This window comes from Hyperolius riggenbachi, chromosome 7 (genome assembly GCF_040937935.1).
Source record: "Hyperolius riggenbachi isolate aHypRig1 chromosome 7, aHypRig1.pri, whole genome shotgun sequence".
Classification (NCBI taxonomy): domain Eukaryota; kingdom Metazoa; phylum Chordata; class Amphibia; order Anura; family Hyperoliidae; genus Hyperolius; species Hyperolius riggenbachi.
In genome coordinates, this window is record NC_090652.1 from 261,449,897 (window position 1) to 261,476,502 (window position 26,606).

The 26,606-nt window shown below is 45.8% G+C and overlaps 1 protein-coding gene across 1 annotated transcript in view; it reads left to right on the top strand.

Moving 5' to 3' along the window:
• LOC137526165 (polypeptide N-acetylgalactosaminyltransferase 3-like) overlaps positions 1-8,103 on the top strand; it is a 34,024-nt gene extending 25,921 nt beyond the window's left edge. The window contains exons 8-9 of the mRNA XM_068247384.1: positions 5,474-5,626; positions 7,877-8,103. Of these exons, the coding sequence (XP_068103485.1) occupies positions 5,474-5,626; positions 7,877-8,002 (279 nt within the window). The 3' untranslated portion in view covers positions 8,003-8,103. The remainder of the gene's footprint in view (positions 1-5,473; positions 5,627-7,876) is intronic.
• The last annotated feature ends 18,503 nt before the right edge of the window (positions 8,104-26,606 follow it).

The window sequence follows — 26,606 nt, forward strand, 5'->3', positions numbered from 1 at the left end:
GAGGGTGTAATGCTATGGGGAAGATAGTTAGGCATAAGGAAGGGCTGGAAGTTTATGGGTAGTAGTTTTTCATAGATCCGACTGTAAAATGTTGTTACCAATTAGGATAGGTCCATTTTATAGTTAAAGAGAACCCGAGGTGGGTTTGAAGAATATTATCTGCATACAGAGGCTGGATCTGCCTATACAGCCCAGCCTCTGTTGCTATCCCAAACCCCCCTAAGGTCCCCCTGCACTCTGCAATCCTTTATAAATCACAGCCACGCTGCTGACAAACAGCTTGTCAGAGCTGGCTGTGTTTATCTCTATAGTGTCAGTCTGCTGCTCTCCCGCCTCCTGCAGAACTCCAGTCCCCGCCTGCACCCCTTCCCTCCCTGCTGATTGGAGGGAAGGGACGGGGGCAGGGACCGGAGCTATGCAGGAGGCGGAGGAGCAGCTGAGACTGACACTACAGATGTAAACACAGCCTCACAGCATGGCTGTGATTTATGAGGGATTGCAGAGTGTGGGGGGACCTTAGTGGGGTTTGGGATAGCAACAGAGGCTGGGCTGAATAGGCAGATCCAGCCTCTGTATGCAGATAACATTCTTTAAACACACCTCGGGTTCTCTTTAAGGTTTTGATAAGTAGAGAGCAGTGGTGGGTGGTGTATGGTTGCTGTCAATGGGGAAATGTTTGAAAACAAAAGGCAGCCTTCAGGGATTCAAAAGTATTAATGGATTATAATCATAGTATTAATCCATGGCCAATCCAGTGTTCATTTGGCATGTTTATAAGTACACTTTTATTTTAATGGAGATTCTTGCTGACAGATATATGGAAGCAACCACTGCTGACCTTTTCAGTACGCAACGTACTGCTTGGCTGTCATGGTAACCCGCCGCCACTGCCATTAATGTTGTTTCAGTTCTTGGTCTGGAGCAGATAGTAGTATAATATGCAATTATCTATTCTAATTATCCTCCGAATTAACTGGATGCCGGCTTATTCCAAGCCGGTGACTCAGAAAGAATTAAACAGCTTCAATATGCAGTATCTCTGAGACTATTTAGCAAGTCCATCGATAGAAAAACTGCAAAATTCACTGTAGTACACTCATACTGTATTTATACTAGGAATATATAACTACTAATAAAAAAGCCTGACTAATAAAAAAGCCCCCCCCCCCCCCCCCCCAGTAACGCGAGCACAGATGCATCCCGCTCGCCCATCCTCCACCGCTGTCTGCAGTATATGCACACAGGGAGATGTTGCTTGCTTGGCAGTTGGAAAAAGCTGTTATTTCCCACAATGCAATGAGGTTCACAGACAGCAAACTGTCAAGTCTGGAAGCAGGGACACACACACACACACAGGGACAGGACGGGACACACACACACACACACACACACACACACACACACACACACACACACACAGGGACAGGACGGGACACACACACACACACACACAGGGACAGGACGCAGAGACACAGGGGTTTTATTATATAGGATATTTATACTGGGCAGCATGGTGGCGTAGTGATTTGCGCTCCTGCCTTGCAGCGCTGGGTCCCTGGTTTGAATCCCAGCAAGGTCAACATCTGCAATGAGTTTGTATGTTCTCCCCATGTCTGTATGGGTTTCCTCCGAGCACTCCTCTTTCCTCCCAAATCCCAAAAACACACAGATAGGCTTCCCCCTAAGTTGGCCCTAGACTACAATAAATACACTACACTTCACGATACAGACATATGACTATGGTAGGGATTACATTGTAAGCCCCTCTAAGGGACAGTTAGTGACGAGACAATATACTCTGTGCAGCGCTGCGTAGAGATGATGGCACTATATAAATAATAATAATACTATATAATCTGGTATTAATTTTTTTTTATAGAGCAGAGTGGTGTGTATTTGCAGATAGGCGCCCAGTATAACAAGTTAGAACTCTTTACTGAAGAAAAGGCACAGAGATAAATCATACACCACCATCAGGTAATGCAGCTTAGTAGAACAGAGAGGAACACAGAATGCATACAGGAAATCACAATACCATAGAGATCATTGCATCATTTTATATTTTACAGTGACATCTTGTGGTTGCTTTACTATACTGCAGTTTAGGTAATTCTGTTGATACTGCCAACATTTTCAGCAGTCCAAGTGAATAAACAACAAAGGGCAAGTAGAGAAGTGTTTCAAACAATCTGCCAAAATTTGGTCATCCTGATTAAAGGAAGCCCGAGGTGGGATAAAAAAGTTTGCCCTGGAGATTCTTCCACCCCTTTGTAATCTCGAAGGTCTCGCAGCCTCCTCCCAGTTACCTACATTAATGCGCTTTTAGTCACAGTCTGTGATTCGGCTCGGTTATGCACTCCTGCACATGCGCTGACCTGGTGGCACCTCCTCATACATGCTCCTGTGCCTGGAGTGTTCTGCCTATTTGCAGTTACGAGTCAGGTAAACTGTGCATGCATGATGGGAAGGCCATACCCACGAGCACACGAGCATTGAAAGAGAGAGTGTTGGAGCATATAGGAGACATCAAACATAAAAACGATACAGCGGTGGCAAGACACATGAACCTGGTTCACCCCCAATCGAGATTCGAGATCTCCTTTTGGGGGGTACAACATTGGCGGAAGAATATTAGGGGAGGAAATCTGGACAGGAAGTTGACCCAGATTGAGTCCCAATGGATATATCGTTTGGACACGATTCCTCCAAACGGTCTAAATGAGGACTTCAATTTGGCCTGTTTTTTGTAAGCATGTTGTCCGTCTGCTATCTGCGACATATGCAACATAGATATATCTGTGGCACAATTTATCATGTATCACACATGTAATTACAGTGTATTTCACCCCATGCAGTCTTGTAGCTTTTGACACACATCTGCAAGCTTATCTACTCTTTAACCTGCAATTCTTACTTATATGCTGCGTGTCACCCTATCTAAATATATGACACATTTTTATGTGTAACTATATGCAGATTGAGTAATCCGCTTATCTGATGGCATGCTTCATGAGTATTTATATATGTATACACGAGCCCCACTGTTGGATGCTATATGTGCACAATTGTATGCACTTTAAGACATAAGCATCCTGCGACTGTATACGTTTATTAGGGGCCATACACTGGTACACATCGGTCCGCAATGCAGCCCAGATCGAGGGCACGCTTGGCTATGCGGATATATCTGTACTATTCTGCGTATGTAAATATGCGTGTAAACCCGCGATTCGTGTGATCGGCATAGCTTTTAAAAATGTTTGGAGCGCCTTGTCCCCTCGCCGTTGTCCTACCAATAGGACGCTTTGTTTACCCCACTGGCGTCCATGGTCACCATGGGAACGCCGGGACCGGAAGTGACGCCTCCGGAAAGCGGAAGTGCGATTACGTCACTGCTCTCACCGCACAGTGCACGCAGCGCTTGTTCAGGGGCATACAGTCATCACACTCGGAGTGGACTGCTCCCCACTATGCCACCACGGAACCGGTATGTTCATACGAGAGCTGACACACCCCTCCAGGGTGGTCAGCCCATCATCAGCAGTATTTAAATCTGCACCGAACAGGGTGCTTCGGCTCTGACTGGGGCTTGCTGCTGGGGGGAATTTTGTTGGTGGAGGGTGCACTTTTGTTACTCATTGTATATATGTACAGCATTCTTTGATAAAGCCGTTAGGGTGAAACATGTCAGAAGTCCGTTATACAAACACTATGTAAATAGCACCTATGCACTTTTTGTACTACCTCAGCGCTCATTGGTGACAGCTGTAAATTTTATACAGATCACTGCAGGTCTCAAGTACTATCAGATACTGACTGAGCAGGATCATTACAACTGCCTCTAATTGTGTAGATTCGGTACATGTGGAATAGCTACACCACTCTGACACACTTGTCAGTGTGGGGGATCAGCAAAGACCTCCATTTTCGTCCAGTGTTTATATATACACCGAACCTCACGTTAAGAGTAACCCGACTGGGACTCTTTTTAACTATATAGTTCTTTACACATGAGTGACCATACTCTATTTTATGCCTATAGGGATTGTCCTTTTTGGACTTAGTGTTGCGCATGCATGATGGGAGGAGGGTTCATGGAGGCGCACTGCCAGGTCAGCGCATGCGCAGAAGTGAGTGACCCAGCCGACTCTCTGCCTTTACTATGGTTGAACATGGATCATTGGAGGGGACCGGTAGGACTGCACTGGACCTTGAAGACGACAGGGGGCTGGAAGAAGCCCCAGGTAAGTTAAAGATTTTTACCCGGCCTGCATACAACAACAAAAAGTCATGTGCCCTCTGGCAGCCTAGTAAAGGAGCTAATGGTAGGTTCTGTGGGCAGAACATCTCGGCTCTATAGCTAATTATTTTTTATACTGTTCAGATTGTAAAGGAGAACAAGTAGTTCTACAAGAACTCCACTCTACCTCCAATATGCAGTCAGTGCAGGAACCAGGTGACTCAGGCTTCAAAGTGCTATTTCAGTATTCCAGTGTCCCATGCAGTGTATTCAACATGTCCAGTGTCCCATGTAATGTATTTCAGCAACCCACTGTCCTCTGTAGTGTACCCCAGTTCTCCATATTCCATGTAGTGTATTTCAGCATTCCAGTGTTCCCTGTAAGGAATTTCATGTTTCATGCAGGGTTGGATTTAAGCCAAGGCCACATAGGCCATGGGCACCACAGGATCAAGGGGCAGGTGAGCAGCAGGCTATATACTAGGGAAAGGTCACCTAGCTACCTATACTGTAGGGAGGCATGGTCATCAGGCTAACTTTACGGAAGGGGGGAGGGGTCATCTGGCTTCTTACACTAAAGGGAAGGGGGGAGTGGTCACTAGGCTATCTAAACCGGAGGAGGAGGGAAGGGTTATCTGGCTACCTGTACTGGAGGTGTGGGGGGAAGGGTCATCTGGCCATCTACAACAGCGCGAAGGGTCAAGGGGATACTTAGAGAGAGGGGGAAGGGTCATCTGGATGCCTAAATTGGAGGAGGGGAGGGTTACTTATACTGAAGAGGGCGGCCGCTGACAATGGCCTTGGGCGGTAAAGAGTGCAAATCCAGCCCTGGTTTCTTGTGGTGTATGCCTGGTATCCAGCATCCTCTGCAGTGCATTCCAGTGACCTCTGTAGTGTATTCTACCTCTCCAGTGTCCCATGTAGTGTATTCCAGCATTCCACTATCCTCTGTTTGTGCATCCCAGTTCTCCATATCCAATGTAGTGTATTGCAGCATCCCAGCATTCCCTGTAATGAATCCCATGTTTCCTGTGGTGTATGCCAAGTATCCAGCATCCCCTGCAGTGCATTCCAGTGTCCTCTGTAGTGTAATGCAATATTCCATTGTCCCTCTAGTATAACTCTTGGCTTTGGCCTGTTTTTTTCTGGAATATGAATATTTGCTGTGACAACATTGTTAAAAGTAGAACTGATGCGGCGCACTGATCTAGATCATTGTCTTTTCCCCAGTAGTATTTTGAATATTCATCAAGACGTGAAATTGTACATAACATTGAAAGAGAACTGTGCCTCCGGGCTGAGCCACAGAACGTATCACTGAAGCGGTGTAGCCATAAAGGCAACAGAGAAGATGCAGCGCCAAAAGAGACCTGGCACATTACACAGGTGGGTTGGAAGGAAAGTTGGCGTGTTTTATTTATCATTCAAAGTAAGCTTGTGTTTTGTGTTTGTTTGTTTTAGTTTCATAACAAAATGAGTCAATGAAAGAGTGTTGAAATGACTGTTATCCTTTTCCCATCTCACTTCAAATTAAAGAGACTATTCAGACTGAATTTAAAGTGTACCTGAGATGGCCTGAAATAAAAGTTTTATACATACTTGTGGCTTCCTCCAGTTCCCTTCAGGCTAATTGGTTCCTCGCCATCCTCCTCCGCCTCCTGGTTCTTCTGCAATTCAGCCCAGGAAATTGGTCAGCTGCACAGGCTCCCCGTCGCACTCCCATGGCCGGGAGCATGCTGCGCAGGCACAGAACTCTCCCAGCAATGGGAGTGCGATGGGGTCCGTGCGCGGGACAAGCATGCGTAGTACACGCCGACTGCCCGAATTGGCAAGCTAAATTGCGGAAGAACCAGGAGGCGGAGGAGGATGGCGAGCGAGCGATAAGCCTGCAGGGGGCTGGAGGAAGCCCCAGGTATGTATAAACTTTTATTTTGGGCCATATCAGGTTCGCTGTAAACTTTCAGTGTAACATCTTATTATTTAAAGAGACACTGAAGTGAAAAAAATTATGATATAATGAATTGATTGTGTAGTACGGATAATTACTAGAAGATTAGTAGAAAAGAAAATATTCTCATATTTTTATTTTCAGTTATGTAGTGTTTTTTTTATAACATTGCATCATTCTCTAATATTTGCAGTTTACACACTACTCAGTATTCTAAATGATTTCACAGAGCAGTCTGTGAACTATTGACCTGTCCTTTGGAGAGAAAAAAAGAAAATCCTTGACTGACAGCTCAGATAAAAACCTTCAGAACTCAGAGCTTACTTTGAAAGTGGTAGAGCTCAATGTTGTTTTGCATAGATAACTGGAGTCTCTTAACTCTTCCTGCACTGGAAACAAAATTAGACTTATGTCTCTGCTCGCTTCAGTGTCTCTTTAAAGTTATAATTACCAGCCTGGTCTGTTCCTTCTGAATCCCTCCTGGAGCCCCGTGTCTGACGACTTCCGGTGTGCAGCTCCGCCCCCCACCCCAGGTGAAAACAACACTGTGGTGTTTTTTCTATTCAAGATAGAAAACACTATTTTGCTTTTTCAGCAGGGGGCGGGGCTACATGACAGAAGCCGGCTCCAGGAGGGATTTGGAAAGAATAGACCAGGTGGGTAATTGTTACTTTATATGACAAGACAATACAATGAAGTTTCATTTAGACTTAATAGGCTCTTTAAATGATTGTACTGTCTACAGTCTATCATTACCCACTGGTTTTGCAGCTGTACATATATATCCCCGATAAAAGTGAACAGGGCCGGCTCTAGACTTTTTGCTGCCTGAGGCAAACTTGTAAGGATGCGGCCACTCTTCAGTCAGGACAGCAGTGCCACTCCTCCCTTCTGCTGTGCAATTCAAATTAAACACTGCTGCTCTCCTGCCTCCCCCCTCCTCACTCACTGTCGGACTCCTCACACAGCACAACAAGCTGCTTTTCCCCAATGATGACCTCTTTACCTCGCTCTCCTCTCGCTTCTCCTCCTACTCTGACTGCATGCTGTTACAAAAATGCTGCCCCTGTAATCTCTGCACCTGATGCAAATGTTTCACCTTGCTTCATGAGAGAACCGGCCCTGGCTGTGAACTTGCTGCCAGGCAAATGTCAATGCTTTGCTAGGGATATATGTAGTACAGCCGCAAAATGACTGAATAGGAATATGTGGCAACTGTGCTACAAGGATTTTATAATATGTCATAAACAGAATTAAAATGGTTGTAAACAGACCAGTTCTTACTTCTATTTACACAGTTTTCTAATGTAATGTGCTAGTAACCGTTCCATGATGTCTAACACCTTCTATCCTCCCCTATACAGTTCCCTGGTGTCTAGTGGCCCCCTCCCTCCACTAAACAACTCCTTGGGGTCTAGTGTCCTCCTCTAGTTCCCTGGTGTCTAGTGCTTTCTCCTTCCCTCCCCATATGGCTTCCCTGGCGATCTAGGGCTTCACTCCCAATTTGCTTCCATTGTGGTCTAGAGTGGGCCAAACATAATGCAAAGTAGGAAAACCACTTGTGGGCCAAATTTGATGGCTCTGTGGGCCATGACATGTATGCTCTATTGTTACCTCACTGATCAGTAGGTGTCTAATGTATTCTGTCTGCTTAATTTCTTCCTTTAACTACTGTACTTTTTCCCCAGGATGGTTTGCTGTTGAATCCGGCCTATAACATGTGCCTGACAGGAACGGGAAACATCCCAGATTTGGGGCCCTGTGACAATACTGATCCTTTTCAGCAGTGGGAATTTCAACAAACACAAGGCTGAGCAGACAATAGTCATTTTCTAAATTAATAATTATTGACCATAGCATTGTAAGCAGCATTCATAGACCACAATACAAATAAAGGTAAACTCTTTAAAGAAAAGTTTTAGTTGATCAGGCATTGAATATGAACTAAAATAGAATGGCAGTTGCAGCTCTTGTGATTCCTTAACCTTCCTGGCGGTAAGCCCGAGCGGAGCTCGGGCTATGCCGCCGGAAGGCACCGCTCAGGCCCCGCTAGGCCGATTTGCATAATTCTTTTTTTGCTACACGCAGCTAGCACTTTGCTAGCTGTGTGTGCAATCCGATCGCCGCCAATCAGTGCCAGGCAACGCTGAGGGGTGGATCGTAGTCCCCTTTGACGTCGAGGACGTTGGTGACGTCATCCCGCCCGTCGCCATGGCGAAGGGGGAAGCCCTCCAGGAGATCCCGTTCTTTGAACGGGATCTCCTGATCTCCGATTGCCGGAGGCGATCGGAGGGGCTGGGGGGATTCCGCTGAGCAGCGGCTATCATGTAGCGAGACCTTGTCTCGCTACATGATATAAAAAAAAAAAAAAAAAAAGGCTGTGCTGCCCCCGGGCGGATTTTAATAAACTGCCAGGAGGATTTTTAAAGGAAAATAAACAGATGAGAAAAACAATTGTATCTATCCTTCTTCTCCTAAAATGACTTTTTTAGATATCTCACAGTTTTATTTTATATTCAAATCAAATTTTTAAGTTTTCACTGTCGTATTGTCTCTGCTCAATGACACCTTCACTGAAGTATGCTAGAGCTCAAATCTATGAATTATTGAAGCTTTTGATGTCTTTCCTGCTCTCAGAAGCCATTTACTGACAGGAGAGTATTTTATGGCTGTAATTACTTATCAGTTAAAGGGATACTGTAGGGGGGTCGGGGGAAAATAAGTTGAACCTACCTGGAGCTTCTAATGGTCCCCCGCAGACATTCTGTGCCCTGTGCCCGCGCAGCCACTCATCGATGCTCCGGCCCCGCCTCCAGTTCACTTCTGTAATTTCAGACTTTAAAGTCTGAAAACCACTGCGCCTGCGTTGTCATGTCCTCGCTCCCGCTGATGTCACCAGGAGTGTACTGCACAGGCCCAGTATGGTCTGTGCCTGCGCAGTACGTTCCTGGTGACATCAGCGGGAGCGAGGACACGGCAACGCAGGCACAGTGGTTTTCCGACTTTAAAGTCTGAAATTCCAGCGGTGACCTGGAGGCGGGGCCGGAGCCTCGGTGAGTGGCTGCACGGGCACAGGATGTCTGCGGGGGACCATTAGAAGCCCCAGGTAAGTTCAACTCATTTTCCCCCGACCCCCCTACAGTATCCCTTTAAGGTTATGCTATAGCTGACCCAGTCCAACCCGGTCCCGACCCGGACAGAAACTGTCACTTGCATACCTGATGTTTAACCCTTTCAGGCAGAGAAAGAAAAAAAGGAACACAGCATAGTTATTTGTGTGCTAGGCAGGGCCGGGCCGAGGCAGAGGCTGGAGAGGCTCCAGCCTCAGGGCGCAGTGTAGGAGGGGGTGCACAATTCATTCGGCTTTCATTCTCAATTGTGTTTGAAGCAGAAAGAAATAAGAAAAGGGGATACATGACAGTGACTGCAAGCCAGATAACTAGAGATTAAGGTGTTGGGGAGGTTGGGGGCCCTGGGGCACCTATTACTCTAATAGCAATCAGTGTGTGACAGCTGGGGTGGGAGGGATGGAGGGGGCACTTTGCTGTCTCAGCCTTGGGTGCTGAAGAACCTTGTCCCGGCTCTGGTGTTAGGCACTGTACATACACATGTCTATCGCATCATGTCACATGTCAGCTCAGTTGTCCTTTAAAATATTTACATAGCTGCTAGGAGAGTGTGGGATATCTCCCTTACCATACAACATATAAAACATAAAAAAGATTCAAACTACTGTGCTGTTGCAAATATTATGCAAAGTATTTAATAAATAAATTATTGCAAATAAATCCAATAAAACACATCAAAGAATTGGTTAATGCCGGTTGTACACCTATTTTTTGTGTCGCGGTGGAAATGCGATGCAAACATATCATGAGTGCACCGACTGGATCCTATGCACAGCGCTGCTCCCACTCAATTACATACTCATTACTGGACAGGAAGTGCATCACTGGGATTCCCAGCAATCCACACCTGCGCAACGCATAGCACTACGCTCTGTTGTTTACACATAGTGTGTCGCTGGTTGATTTACCATTACCCCAAGCATCATGCGTTAAGCGCGGTGCTGGTGGTAAAGTGCTGTTGCCCTTGCGTCAGGTCGGATACTTCCGAAACACCGCTAGAGACCGCAATAGATGTAAAAAGTCACTATAGACTTTCTTTGCTTTCCCCAAGAGCCAGACAGGAGAAATACCGACTAACAGCTCTGCTTGAGCAGTGTAGCTTAGTGAATCAACCCCAAGAGCCACATCTGGCTCCTGAGCCATAGGTTCCCTACCTCTGGTCTAGAGCATATGAGACAAGAAGGAGTCTGAAGATAACAAGAAAGAGTCTGGGGATAATGAGAGAGTCTGGCAATAGAGAGTGAGATAATGAGAGAGAGTCGGGAGATAATTAGAAAGTCTGGAGAGAGAGAGAGAGAGAGAGAGAGAGAGAGAGAGAGAGAGAGAGAGAGAGGCATTTTCAGGTCACTTCCGGTTTTCTATCCAGATATCCAAATCAATACTAAGGTAGGATATCCGATTCGGATCCGGACTGGAAAATTTTAAACTCGGGTATCTGACCCGGATCGGATATCTGGGTATCCGGATCCGAATTAGATCCAGATAGTGGAAAGTGGTATCCGAGCAGCACTGGTTAGCAGATCACTTACTTGGTCGATAGTTTGAGTGGGGGCGAAAGGGGGTAGCTTCAGGAATCACTTGTCAGACCCATGGCCCCGGCTGGTAACAATACAAGGCCTGGAGCAGCTGTCAATAGGTCCAAAAGTTAGCTTTGCAACATCAAGGAGTCCGGAGGTGATGCAACTCGCTGCAAAAAGCAAATCACAGCCGACGGGAGACAAGCGAAGACACATTGTCAACCAAGTAAGTGATCTGCTAATGCCAGGTTACAGAGTGCTCCTATTGATTACTGCCACTCTGAATTTAAGCAGGAGTTGTATTGCAATCGTTCACACACTGTGGACCTTTGTTGATTGTCTGCAAGCGCTGCAAGTAGTCAACCTTCTGCAGCCAGTGACTGATGCCATCATAAGATCTTTGGCACGCAGAAACAGACCAGCCCACTGCACCGTCATAGAGCAGACTGGGAACAGGTTTACTAGCATTCCAATCTGTGTCTAGGTGCGAGTGTCTTTGACGGTGTGCAGAGTAATTACACATAGGATCGACGACTGAATGGGTAAAAAGACATTATTCTAACCCCCCCTCCCCCCCCCCGGGAAAATTGGCAAAGCAGTTTATGTCCAAATCCTCTACTAAGACATCCAAAAGTCTGTGGCCTCCCCCACCTGTGTTGCCGTGGCCCGCCCCCAGGTTTGCATCCACCTGTCAGGCCAAGCTGGTGGTGGACCACATCAACAAAGGTGGGGGTGGCCACAGAGCTCTGGAATTCTCTGGAAAAGCCTTTGAGCAAAAAACACCACAGGAGTTTTTTCTGATGAAAGGGGGGGGGGCAGATTTAAGAATAATGTCTATTTTAAGGACAAGTTATTTACTTGTTTGCCAATTCCATATTAAGTTACAATAGGGTTGATTCTCTAAACAGTGCTATTTCATAACGTGCATACGGTGCAGCATTGTGTGCGTTATCTGCATAACGTCACAAGCGCTATCAGCAAGTACGGTAGAGCGCGTTCATTAGATATGGTTTGGTAGGGAAATAATCAAGAGCAGTGATGTTTTCAATGCGCGTAATACTTTGCGCCGTTAAAGAATTACCCGCATACAAAATTATGCATTATTAATTTAAATTGTGCGTAACAGGGGCGTTGCTAGCCCTAAAGATCAGTGGCATCTGCCCCGGATCTATTCTGTGGTGCCCCGGATGTCCCCCAAGCAGAGTAGAGGCACCACAGCACCCAGCATGGCATCACACAGTACACAACATGCAGACCCGGGACAAGGTCCTCCAGCACCCAAGGCTGATACACCAAAGTGTGCCCCTCCAGCCCACCCACCCCAGTCATCACACGCTGATTGCTATTAGAGTAAGACGTGCCCTGGGGCCTCCAACCCTCCCCCAACACCTTAATCGCAAGTTATCTGGCTTGCAGTCACTGCTATGTATCCCCTTTTCTTATTTCTCTCTCCTTCAAACACAATAGGGGAATGATAGCTGAGTGCATTGTGTGCCCCCTCCTACTCTGCGCCCTGAGGCCGGAGCCTCTCTCGCTTTCGCCTCGGCCCAGCCCGAACCCTGCCAGCATGCCCAACAGAGGCACCCATCATGGCATTACAGCATCCAGCAAGCCTCGGAGGCACCATAGCACCCAGCATGGCACCACAGCAATGAGGGTATGCTAGGTGCTATGGTGCCTCTGTGTGGGCATATTGGGTGCTGTGATGCCATGCTAGATGCTGTGTTGCCTTTATGGGGGCATGCAGGGAGCAGTGGTTCGTCTATGGGAGCATGCTGAGAGTTGTGGTGCCTGTTCCCTGGGGGGGGGGGGGGGGAGAGGGGACCTGGGATCCAGCAGTGCATGTGCCCCTGCTCAGGGGCCCTGGGACAGTTGTCGCCTTTACCTCTATGTCAGCTCCAGCACACACTGTGTACCAGCTTCACAGTGCCCCCAGCAGTGTGCTGCAGCTTCACAGTGCCCCCAGCAGTGCGCTGCAGCTTCACAGTGACCCCAGCAGCGTGCTGCAGCTTCACAGTATCCCCAGCAGAGTGCTGCAGCTTCACAGTATCCCCAGCAGTGTGCTGCAGCTTCACAGTGTCCCCAGCAGAGTGCTGCAGCTTCACAGTGTCCCCAGCAGTGTGCTGCAGCTTCACAGTACCCCCAGCAGCGCGTTCTGCAGCTTCACAGTGTCCCCAGCAGTTTGCTGCAGCTTCACAGTATCCCCAGCAGTGTGCTGCAGCTTCACAGTGACCCCAGCAGCATGCTGCAGCTTCACAGTATCCCCAGCAGTGTGCTGCAGCTTCACAGTGTCCCCAGCAGTGTGCTGCAGCTTCACAGTGCCCCCAGCAGTGCGCTGCAGCTTCACAGTGACCCCAGCAGCGTGCTGCAGCTTCACAGTATCCCCAGCAGAGTGCTGCAGCTTCACAGTATCCCCAGCAGTGTGCTGCAGCTTCACAGTGTCCCCAGCAGAGTGCTGCAGCTTCACAGTGTCCCCAGCAGTGTGCTGAAGCTTCACAGTACCCCCAGCAGCGCGTTCTGCAGCTTCACAGTGTCCCCAGCAGTTTGCTGCAGCTTCACAGTATCCCCAGCAGTGTGCTGCAGCTTCACAGTGACCCCAGCAGCATGCTGCAGCTTCACAGTATCCCCAGCAGTGTGCTGCAGCTTCACAGTGCCCCCAGCAGCGCGTGCTGAAGCTTCACAGTGTCCCCAGCAGTGTGCTGCAGCTTCACAGTACACACACATTACACAGCACACAACACAAGTCACACTACACAGTATCCACATGTTACAATGCATACAGTGATATACAATTAATACAAGTTATGGTTGCTTGACATTGTACATATGACCAAAGCAATGTAATTACTACTTAAAAAATGAAAACTACACAGAGGCCAAAAACAGCTGAAAATTGTTAAGGACACATACAAATAAATAACACTTACTTGTCCAGTCTCAAATTATTCTGAAGCAAGTGCTGTTGAGCAAAGCTTATATAGGCAAACAGCTGACAAATGTTGACATTACCCGCGTAAACTTCTATGCGCTCAAATTAATGCGCGCTATCAGTTTTATGTGCACAATGACGTGTGTAACTCATGTATTCAATAGCACTGTTTAGTGAATCAACCCCAATGTGGTTTAAATGAATAGTATTGCCCATGGTCATCTTTAAACAGTGGTACATTGACAGGTCACATATTAAAGGATAGGGGTCACATATTAAACAATAGTAACACAGGGAAAGAGAACCTTTCCAAACAGGCATTCATCTAAGGTGAGTGGCAGGAGCTTAACTAGATCCCACCGGGCCCCGCTGCAAAAATTCTGAGCGGACCCCACCTCCCCCTGGGGCCCGCTCGGGGCCGTTTTGGGGTCTGGAGGGGTCGCAGCATGAGGGGAAAGCTATGCTGTAGTTCGGCGGGGAGGGGGGACGATCCCCCCCCCCCTCACCTCGGGCTCTCCCCTCTTCGCTCCCCTCCAGCTTCAACAAGGGTCCGTGAGCAGTGGCGGCAGCTACAGACCTTCTGTGCGCTCCAGCATGGAAGTTTCTCCCACTAGTCTCTGACGCGACTTCCTGTTTATACGTAAGGTATGTAGCCGCCCGCGGCTGACTCCTGGCGAGTGTGTAAATGAGAGGTTACTAACCCTGCTCTTGCCATTCCACTGATGAGATCTCCCTCCAGTCAGGGGCACCTCTAGCTACTCAATACCGAGGTTCCTCTAACCACCTAATACTTGGGGAGAACCTCTAGCCACCTAATACTTGGGGGCACCTCTAGCCAGCTATTATGGGCAAGGGAAGTAAGGGAGAAGTGACAGCTAGGCCAGCCAGCACACTTGCAGAGCAGGTTGGTGGAGGTTTGTAGGTTCATGTAGGGTGAAGTCTAGGGTTGTAAATCCGGGCCTGGGTGGAAAGGGCGGTGTGTATATTCAGAGGCGGAGTCTAGGATAGTCTAGGTAGTGTAAATGAGGATGAATAGATGCATCTTTAGGGACTGTGATAAGAAGTTCAAGAGAATATTCACCACTGTAATTTGACCTCTCAGCTGTATTAGCTCAGAAATCTCCTCTGCCTCAGCAGAGCAGCTAATTTGTCAACACAGGATGTTAACAATATGTCTGCTTCCATGAAAGCAGGAAGTAGACACACTGCAGATTTATTGCAGGATCTGTATCAGCTGTAACAAATGAATGTTTTTCTTTACAGGTTATTATGCTGTTGCTTATCATTTAGAGCAGAGAGGAAGTTCTGAGTTCAGGTCCGCTTTAATTATGTGCCTGGAGTCGAAGGGTTTTAAATTGATGCTTTTCCAGGTGACCTGTTCTCATTCCTCGCATCCCTTCCCAGCCCCACTGATAAATGGCTGCACATAGCCACAACAGTGCGCCCCTTGTTAGCGGTGCGAGCGCAGTCACTTGGGACTCTTGCTTTGGGGTGTCTCGATGTTAATGAATCTCACTGAGTCACTGTGAATGCCGCTCCGCCACTTGCTAACAATACTTCCAGAGCCGCGTCTCTCAGTGGCAGCGCTGGAGCAGCACAGAAGTCATTTGTTGCCTGGCGAATCCCCGCGGAGATGCTGAATAATGGCGGAAATTCTAGCAGGTTATTCCTTTCAGTTTAATAAGGCCACAGACTCAATGCGACAGCTTTGTCAGTTCTGCCTCTTTAGTCTTCCCTTTCACAGACATACTGCACTCCAGCAAAACAGCAATCATTATCAGAGCACTTTCCTCTCAGAAATTCCTACACAGACTTCGCCACAAAAGAAAGCTAGAATGTGTTGTTTTATTCTGTCAGCATATCTTTTATGTTGCTAACCTCAAACTCCTTTTTTCATATGCACTTGCACTATATTTCAGTGACTGTATTAAAGTAAACCAGAGTTGATGAAGTAAGCAGCTTTCATACTTACCTTGGGCTTCCTCCAGCCCCATGCCGGCCGTAGGCTCCATCTCCATTCTCCTGGGCCCCTCCGCTCCTCATCTGTGTCCCTCAGTATATAGCTAAATCGCAGCCAGTCGTGGTTCACCGTGCATGTGCGGCCCAGCCGCGCACATGACCATGATGTGCTCCCGTCACGGGAACATCATGCGCCTGCACAGAATGGCCTGGACCATGGGAGCACGCCAGGGGTGGGCACGGCTGGGCTGCCCATGCGAGGTGAACCATGACTAGCCATGATGACTGAGCTATATGCTGGGGGAGGGAGAGACATACTCAAACTGCAGGCCGCATTCTAGAGGAATAAAGCCCGATCTAAAAAAAAGTTTGCCCACCCCGGGCTAGAGGCTAGAGCCTTATTATAAGTTCTTTTACACACACATAAGCATACCTCCCAACTTTTTGAGATGAGAAAAAGGGACACTCAAGCACTGCCCCTGCTACACCCATGATCACGCCCCCACCATGCCTCTAGTCGTGCATACCATACATAAAGATTTAATAAGAAAAATAGGTTGTTTTATAATTCAAACCACACTGGTCCTTTCTATCCTGGTTAATTTTCCTTCATAGTAACATTTTGAAATTAGTAATATATAAATTTAAAGGATGGGAATAAAGTTTAGAGTCAATCAAACACATTTTTTTAGTATAGAAATATATATATATATATATATAGAAAGAGGAACAAAGTCTTGAAAGAGGGACAAATGAGGGGGAAAGAGGGACAGGGCTCCCAAAAACGGACAGTCCCTCCAAAAGAGGGACAGTTGGGAGCTATGACAGTAAGTACAAGTGGAGTAAAACAATATGAGCTCTAGCGAGATTCATAGAATGTCAGATAGTCGCCCTGAACTAGTTAATCAATCTTGGCAATGTCATCTCCATCCTACTAATCGGTACAAAAGTAACATCTGCGTAACCTATCGCGAGGCCAGCAAAATGTCTGTTTACCAGAGAGATTTGATAAAGATATTAAGCTGAGCCTTTCCTGGCACTGGGCTGAGCACCTGATGTAACTCCGAGGAACATGCTGCCTTTATTTAACTAAGCTTACGGCAACACGGCAAGGATGACAACAAACCACACTGCTAGTTTATAATCTGAACACGAATGTATTGCGATGAAGTGGACTTTGTTTTAAGAAATAAAAAGAAATAATCATTGTTCATTCCCTACATGTGCTTGTAAAATCAAAAAGTAGGCCTGGCTGCTATCTGAATCCAATTGAGACACGCCATTGACTCTATCAAGATATTGAACAGCGCTTTGTGTGTACCTGAGATCAAAGGAAATAAGACATCTATACATACCTGGGGCTTCTTCAGTGGCGTAGCTTAGGAGCTATGGGCCCTAGCGCACGTTTTACATTGGGGCCCCCCTAAGCACTCTATACATAACAATTGATACGGTGCACCAAAACCTGCCAAAGACAACAAGTGTCAGAGGTGCAAGAAGGGGATGGGGAACAGTTTTGTTGATGATTACTATCATTCAAAGCATCTATAGAAGTGATTATTGCCAGCACAGGACCAATAAAGAGCTAATGCTGCAGCTGAGGAGGGTTCCTTTTGGGCCCCTCTAGCCCAAGGGCTCCGGTGCGTTCGCAACTTCTGCATCTCCTATTGCTATGCCACTGGGCTTCTTCCAGCTCCCTTCAGGCTGTTCAGACCCTCACCGTTCTCTTTCTGCCTCCTGGATCCTCCGCTACGGCTCCCGGTAATACGGCCAGTCAGTGCAGAAGCAGTCCAGCTTCCCTGTCGCACTCCCATTGCTGTGAGCATTCTGCGCACTGTGCAGGCGTGGCCAGGCTGCGCATGTGCACTACGCCTTGACTGGCCATATTACTGGGAGCCGTAGCGGAGGATACAGAAGGGGAGGAGAGGATTTGCACTAATTGTTTTTGTCCATTTTGACAACTCACTGTGTTTTTTTTATGTTCTGTTATGCACTTGGTAGAAAGAATATACAGCAAAACAATATATACAGTATTAATGTACAGTATATTAGCACTTTGAATATGTATTTATTGGGCCATTTCTCTGTGACTGCTAGGTGGAATGCTAGGACGATGTGTCACTATATTGTTGATGTTAATTTTTGATTGACATTTGACCCACAGGATTGTGTTTTTATATATTTTTATTGATTTGTAATAATAAAGATTGTTATATAATATACTTTAGTGAGTGGTGAGGTGTTTTTGGGGATCATCCATATTTTCCTTGTTTTTTGGTTTCACTAATCTGGTCAGTCACAGTGAAGGCAGCATCAGTGACATCATGCTGTATATTTTTTTTCTGTAGCGTGCCGTGCGATGTGAGGCCCTGGTTGAGCAGGAGTGTGAAGAGGAGGAAGAGTTTACACTGTCACAACTTGGAGGGGGGTGCAATGTCATCAGCTGCACATGGGCAGAGGGAGGAGTCTGAAGAGGAGTCAGAGGAGGATGGTGGCTGTGGTGGTAGAAGAGCAAGAGGAGTAGGCTTCCCTGGGGTGCTTCTCAACTTTTGGGGGACCATGGTCTTGTCTGTGGATGGAGGAACAAACCATGGTGGAGGATGTTTCCCTGCATGAGGAAGAGGAGCTGGAGCTTTCTCTCTCAATCCTCATTAGAATAGGGAAGTTTATGCTGACGTGTCTAAGGAAGGACCCACTTATCAAAACCATGAAGGGACATGGACCTGTACTGGGTGGCAACCTTATTAGACAATCAGTACAAACAGAAAATAGCGTAAATACTACCTCATTCGCAGAGGGTGGCAAAAGTTTAGAATTTTCATAGCAGGCTGAAACAGATGTTGTATTCTGCTTTTCAGGGTGGTGGTATAAGAAGGGGCATTAACAGCCAAAGAGGTGGCAACAGTAATACTCCCCCACCTTCAAGAAATAGGCGAATTGCTGCGGAGGGTGATGTGCCAATCATGTCCGATATGAGGTCCTTCTTCTGTACAATGCCTCAACAGGTTGCCACTGGATCCACCACCACCTCAACCAATAGGTATCACACTACCTTGGGTTAATGATCACCGTAGACACTCTGAGGAGCGAGGATCCTCTGGACTTCTCAGCAGGCTTGACCTGTGGCCAGAGCTGTCATAATTTGCCATGGAGATCGTGGCTTGCCCCACGTCAAGTGTCCTATCCAAACGGACGGTCAGTGCAGCTTGTGACAGACAAGTGAAGTCGCCTAGCACACAACAATGTTGATTACTTAACATTTATAAAAATGAATGAGGCGTGGATCTCAGAGGGTTACGGCACTGAGGTGTGATATGATTTTTAGGCATTATTACCCTGTTTGCCATTTACTCCAGGCCTCATGTCCACCCTGGCCACAAGCACAGCTATCCTGCAACACCATCAGCATGCCACCCAGTATGTAATTTGGTCCTGCTTTGTTGGCTGTACTCAAACCAAAAAAATAATTACTGTATTTTTTGCCCTATAAGACTCACTTTTTCTCACCCAAAAGTGGGGACAAAAAGTCACTGCGTCTTATAGTCCAAATGCAGGGAGTTCCTGACTTGTGAATGCCTGCCAATATGAACCTCCAACCTGCCACAATGTCGGGGACTCCCTGTACTGTGCCCATGCAGAGGAGGGCACAGGGGGAAAACTAAGGACACAGGGGGACACAAAGGGGCATAGAGGACACAAGGAAGGCAGGAGGACACAAGGGGGACACAGGAGGACAGAGGCGGATACATGGGGATACAGGAGGACACAAAGGGGACAGAGAGGACACACCAGGTTTAGTATATTTTTTTCCCCCATTGGTTTTTGTCCTCTAAACCTAGGTGCGTCTTATGGCAGGAGCGTCTTATAGTCCGAAAAATTGTATATTATTTGTTTCCCTGGCACATGCCAGTAACTTTAAATCTCTGTGTTACACAGAGGCTGAATTTCAGATATTTTTTTGGAAGGTAACTGACCAATTTTTAAAGCCTCTGTCACACGCAGAGACTGCAAGTAAAATATTTATTCGGCAAATAATTGCTCAATTTTACAGGCATCGCCTAGTGTGGCTACTATTTCTAATTCTAATGTTTACGCAAGAAAATGCCGGATATTTCAGCCCTCAGCTATAGTGGATGCAACTAAGAATGTTTACTCTGCCACCTGGTGCCTTCTCCTGGCCCGTGCTACAGTGCCTGCTGCAACGAATGTCAAAAATTGACATTAATAGAATGTTGGATATTTCAGGCCTCAACTACAGTGGATGCAACTTAAATGTCAGCTGCCTTCTCCAGGCCCATGCTACAGTACCTGCTGCAACCAATGTCAAAAGTTTACATTGTAAAAATAATGTCATAAACATTTGGTAATAGAATGACGGATATTTCAGGCCTCTCCGCGCTGTGGATGCAACTTAAATATTTACTCTGCTGCCTTCTTCTGACCCATGCTACAATTCCACCTGCAACTGACATCAAAAATTGACGTTGTAAAAATACTTTAATAAAAATGTTAAACTTTGGTATACAATGCCAGATATTTCAGGCCTCTTCTACAGTGGATGCAACTTACAATGTATACTTTGCCGTCTGCCGCCTTCTCTAAGCCTATGCTCCAGTGCCTGTAACTAATGTGTCATTACAGTGGAAACATTTTGATGACATAAAATGTTTAAAAATGTCATAGATACATTTGCAATACCACATACCGTAGTTCAGGCCTTTCTGAGGGCTGGCTTTCTTTTCGGTTGGGCAGGATGGATGTTGAAGATTTTAACCCTTAGATTGCCAGCTATATTTTTTTAAAGCTACATGCCAGTGGCAACTTTGTTTGAATGAAATATTTTGCCCAAAGCTACATGTAACAAAGTCCACCTTAGTCAGCAGGGATTGTCATTGAGGTAGAAATACATTTGAAATGATTGAGAATTATGCAAATTATTATGATACAAAATTATGCCATTTATAAAAATCAAAAATGTAAATGGAGTAATCAAACCTTTCAGTGAGAGTCATTTGAGTTCGGCTTTAGTATAGCTGCAATCTGGCTGCTATGATTACAGCGGACCTGAACTGTTGCGCAGGACAGAAGGGAAACAGAGAGAAATGCACCCTGTACGTATTTAGAGAGTTTCGCATGTCTATTTCCCCTCATCTGTGACTAATCACAAGTGTAATTTGATCTCTCAGCTGTGTCAGCTCAAAAATCTCCTCTGCCATGGAAGAGTAGCTAATTTGTAAACACAGGATATTAACCATATGGCTTCTTCCGTGAAAGCAGGAAGTAGACGTACTGCAGATTTATTGCAGGATTTGAATCAGATGTAACAAAGAAATGTTTTTCTTTAAAGGTTATTATGCTGTTGCTTATCTTTTAGAGCTGAGAGGGAGTTCTGAGCTCAGGTCCGCTTTAACGGCAGTCAGGGAGTGCAGACAGGAGCATACAGGAAGGGGCGGGCGCGTCATTACAATGTTTGCTTCAGGCAGCAGAAAGTCTACAACCAACCTCGCGCGATGAGCACTGAAAAGCTGGGACACTGGGACGTTGTTATGCTATATTTGACAGTTATTGCACCACCAACTTTTTGGGTACTCCTCCTTCCCCTTCACTCTCCTCCAAGGACCATTTGGTTATGTTCCCGCCCACCGAGCCAGTCTCTGTCCTCCCTTCGGAGTGGCAAAAGTGTTTTCTATAAGAAAACAAGGGGCTTGATTTAGTAAACCTTGCTAAGTGTTAGCATGCCTGTGAAAAGCCCTATATCACGCCTAAAGTTAGTTTAGGCATGATAAATTCAGATGAGCGCAAGACTTTGCGCGCGCATAGCACTGTGCGCATGAAACAGTGCATCAGTGCATCACGGTGCAGCAAAAACGGCGCACCCGATGCGCCTATAAGGTCGCATTGGGTGCGACCTTATAGGTGCACTGGGATGCGCCGTTTCGTGCGCACCGCGCACACAGTGCAAAGTTTTGCAAGCGGGATTTTGCGCGCGATGTAAATTTATTGAACGGTGCTAACCCAGTTAGCACCCTAGTTATCACGCCCAAAGTCTTTAGGCGTGCTAACTGGATTAGCACCGTTACTGAATCAAGCCGATGGTGTTCAGTTGAAACTACCTTATCTCCCTTGAAAGATGACAAAAGTTACACAGGATTTTGTTCAAAAGTGGAGTCACCCTTTAACTCAATGATAAGTATGCCTCTTAGTATAAGCACACTTGTGCAGGGTTGCCGATGCTGGGAATTAATCTGCCCACGTTTCTCCAGTCAAATGCTTCAGCCTCTCTCAGTTCTATAGCGGTGGGCAGGACAGAAGCCTGAAAAGTGTCACTTCCAGGGGCAGCGGCCACATCATCAAATAACGATGGAAAACTCTGAAAGGCAGAGAATGAGAGTGCGGTCGCAGGAACACATATTTATTATCCCAGTATCCCTGCCATGGAGACACACACTATAGCACAGCTAGCAGGAGCCGGGCCGACCGCTTCCAGAAAATCTATGCAGGAGCTTCCAGACAGAGCCTAGCCCCCACCCCTCCCCTCCCGCCTTCTAATGATAGGAACAGCTAGGTGTAGACTAGACCTCTCCTGGCTGCGCAGCCACTGAGGAGAATATACATCCCTCAATCACCGCTAAATAGGCATCTGGCTCTTTAAGTTGCATTACCACCTTCCAGGCAAAATCTATAATGTAAATCAACACAGAAACGTAGTCATCACTAATCTGTAAATACACACATCATTTGCATGACATGATTTCAAGCATATTTCTTAATCTGCTTAGAGGCACGTCTCAGGTATCTGTTTGCACAAACCCAGCAGAACAGTTCAACCGCTACACGCTGAGGAAAAGAAAATAAGCGGCTGTCCTCTTACTGATATTGCTCAACGATGGCAAAAAGTTTTGGCTACATTTTTTACAAAAAACGTAAGAGTAAGCTTTCTGCTATTGTGCCTTCATCAGACTCGAATCCTGTATGCTGACAAGTTGTTAGAGCACACAGCTATATACATGTGTCACAATCTGCATCTGCTGATAAATTCCTGCATGAACTAACTTTGCTTCACCAGCAGATGTCACCAGCCCCCTCCATGAATTTGCAACCTGAACTTTCCTCTGCCCACCAGCAGAGGGCGGACTTTCTAGAGATCTCTCCACAGACAGGGACAGGGCCTGGATTGTCACATGGTCTCTCAGCATGGCATTTAAGCCACACCTGAAAACTGACTAGTTGCTAGCTCTTTGTTCCTGGTTCTAGCCTTCCTGCCCTGAGTTCCCTGTTCCTGGTATTATTCTTTCTAGTTCCTTGATTCCCTGCTGTATTGATCTCCCGTGTTGACCTTGTGCTTTGTATTACCGACTATTCTTTGCCTAGCGATTACTGTACTGTTTTGATCTCCTGTTATGACCTATGCTTGCTGACCATCCGTATGTCTCCTCCTTGAGTGTCCATCTTGTACCTGTATATATTTCTGTATTTATATTGGTGATAATATTCTGGTTCCAGGGTCAGTGTGCACACAGTTATACACACTGGATCTTCTCTGCATAAACAGCCTTATGCAGAGAGGTCCTTGTGTATATACCCTGCTTCTCATACATTTGTATGCTTACTGAATACTTCTGCCAGTATCATCATTGCGGTGTATATAAACTGTATGAATATATCTGCCTTGTATTAATGCTGCAGTGCATGTATGCCTGTACAATACTTTGCCTGCAAGTCAATGCTGATTGTTCCTGTGTATGAGGTTAATGCACAGCATTACTTTTATTTTCATTTAATAATCCTTATTATTCATTTATTCCTGGTTTGTCAGTCTTTTTCCTAAACAGTGACATCTCTGCCTGGTTGCGAGTTTGTGCGTTTGATTCTGTTTTGCTCCAGGGGCAGCGCACAAACTCCATGCAAACATAACAACATGGAACATCAAAATGGGATACTTTAATTTTTGAAAAAAAAAACCTACATACACAGGTGAATCCAATTATAAGAAAGATTCTTTAAAGGATACCCCAACTGAAATGTGACATAATGAGATAGACATGTGTATGTACAGTGCCTAGCACACAAATAACTATGCGGTGTTCCTTTTTTTCTTTCTCTGCCTGAAATAGTTAAAAAGAAGGTATGCAAGTGGCTGACTCAGTCCTGACTCAGACAGGAAGTGACTACAGTGTGACCCTCACTGATAAGAAATTCCCCTTTTTTTTTATCTCTTTCTTGCTCTCGGAAGCCATTTTCTGATAGGAAAGTGTTTTATAGTTGTAATTTCTTATCAGTGAGGGTCACACTGTAGTCACTTCCTGTCTGAGTCAGAACTGAGTCAGCCACTTGCATACCTTCTATTTAACTCTTTCAGGCAGAGAAAGAAAAAAAGGAACACAGCATAGTTATTTGTGTGCTAGGCACTGTACATACACATGTCTATCTCATTATGTCACATTTCAGTTGGGGTATCCTTTAAGGGGGTTAATTGTAAGTTTCCCTCCTCTTTTCATTTTCTCTGAAAAGTAGCAACATGGAGAGCTCAAAAAAACTCTCAAATGACCTGAAGACAAAGATTGTTCACCATCATGGTGTAGGGGAAGCATACAGAAAGCTGTCTCAGCGATTTCAGCTGTCTGTTTCCACAGTTAAGAACATGGAAATGGAAGACCACAGGCTCGGTTCAAGTTAAGGCTCGTAGTGGCAGACCAAGAAAAATCTTGGATAAACAGAACCGACGATTGGTGAGAACAGTCAGAGTCAACCCACAGACCAGCACTAAAGACCTACAACATGATCTTGCTGCAGATGGAGTCACTGTGCATCGTTCAACCATTCGGCGCACTTTACACAATGAGATGCTGTATGCGAAAGTGATGCAGAGGAAGCCTTTCTCCACCAACAGCACAAACAGAGCTGCTTGAGGTATGCTAAAGCACATTTGGACAAGCCAGCTTCATTTTGGAATATGGTGCTGTGGACTGATGAAACTAAGATTGAGTTATTTGGGCATAACAAGGGGCATTATGCATGGAGGAAAAATAACACATCATTCCAAGAAAAACATCTGCTACCTACAATAAAATATGGTGGTGGTACCATCATGCTGTGGGGCTGTGTGGCCAGTGCAGGGACTGGGAATCTTGTCAAAGTTGAGGGACACATGGATTCCACTCAGTATCAGCAGATTTTGGAGACCAATGTCCAGGAATCAGTGACAAAGTTGAAGCTGCACTGGGGCTGGATCTTTCAACAAGACAACGACCCTAAACACTGCTCAAAATCCATTAAGGCATTCATACAGAGGAACAAGTACAACGTTCAGGAATGGCCATCTAAGTCCCCAGACCTGAATATAATGGAAAATCTGTGGTGCGAGTTAAAGAGAGCTGTCCATGCTTGGTAGCCATCAAACCTGAATGAACTAGATGTTTTGTAAAGAGGAATGGTCCAATATACCTTCAACCAGTATCCAGACTCTCATAGGAACCTACAGGATCATCGCAGGCTGTAATTTCTGCAAAAGGAGGATCTACTAAATATTGATTTCATTTCTTTTTTGTGGTGCCCAAAGGTATGCCCCTGCCTAATTTTGTTTAAACAATTATTGCACACTTTCTGTAAACCCAATAAACTTCATGTCACTTCTCAAATATCACTGTGTATATATCCTATATGATATACTTAACTGACATTTTTTATCGTAACAACCAACAATATATACAGGAAAATCATGGCAATTAACAAGGTTGCCCAAACTTTTGCATCCCACTATATATATATATATATATATATATATATATATATATATATATATATATACCTGTAAATATTATTTATTTTTTCCCTAAAAGCTCATAACAGACTTTATTTCTGCTTGATTAATGTATTTGTACATCTAAAACACAGTCCTTCGGAAACTGTGTGAGTGTCAGCATTAGCTTCCAGTCAATGGATTAGTGCAGGTGTTGAACAGGCCTTAGAAAGGCTCCTGTCCTGTGAAACTAATTTCTCTTGCAGCAAATTGGGAGATTGTAGACAGTCCCTAGGTAAATGTACCGCAATCAAAGTACACAGGACTTTTGCCATAGTAATTTAAAAAAAAAAGCAAAAATCAAAAGCATGTCCCCTTTAAATTTGCCTTAGGACTGTGCTTTTTTCTTTGAAAGCCTTCCTTGCTGCAGTTGATTCTTCGAACACTGATTTATATGCAGTCCGGGAAGCAGAGATACATACAAAAAATGCTCAATCCAATTAAGTCTCAAAGGTTCTTACAGGAAAGTTAAACGATGTACTGCATGCTAATTAGAGGAATAGTGAAGCAGCTCAGAGAGAGGAATTAAGGGGAACTATTTATATCAGCCTCACATTTCTCCATATTTCATAGTGAATGTTAATTAAAATATGTGTTACTCTAAGGCGGATATCTAGGAAATATAAAAATTCTCCTTCCACCACCCCCTTCTGCCCCAAACTCCACAGAGCTTCTTGATAATCAACTAACACACAAACAGATTTAGGCCCCGTTACCAGAGACAGATTTAGGCCAAGGCCACCTAGGCCATGGCCTAGGGCACCACAGGAGCAAGGGCACCAAAGCAGCAGGCTAAACTGGTGCAGCATTTGCAAGCTTGCAAATGCTGCAATGCAGGGAGATCAGACAAGTGCCTGACCTTGGTAGTCTGCTGCAGTGTGAAGGTGAGCTGGCTACCTATACTGGAAAGGGGGAGGGGGGGGAATTAAGGAAGTCATCTGGCAACCTATACTGGAGGGAAGGAGGAGGGGTCATCTTGCTACCTATACTGGGGGAGGGTGGGGGGGGTCATCAGGCTACCTATACTGAAGGGGGGCAGCTGATGACAGTGGCTTTGGGCGGTAAAGAGTACAAAACCAGCCCTGC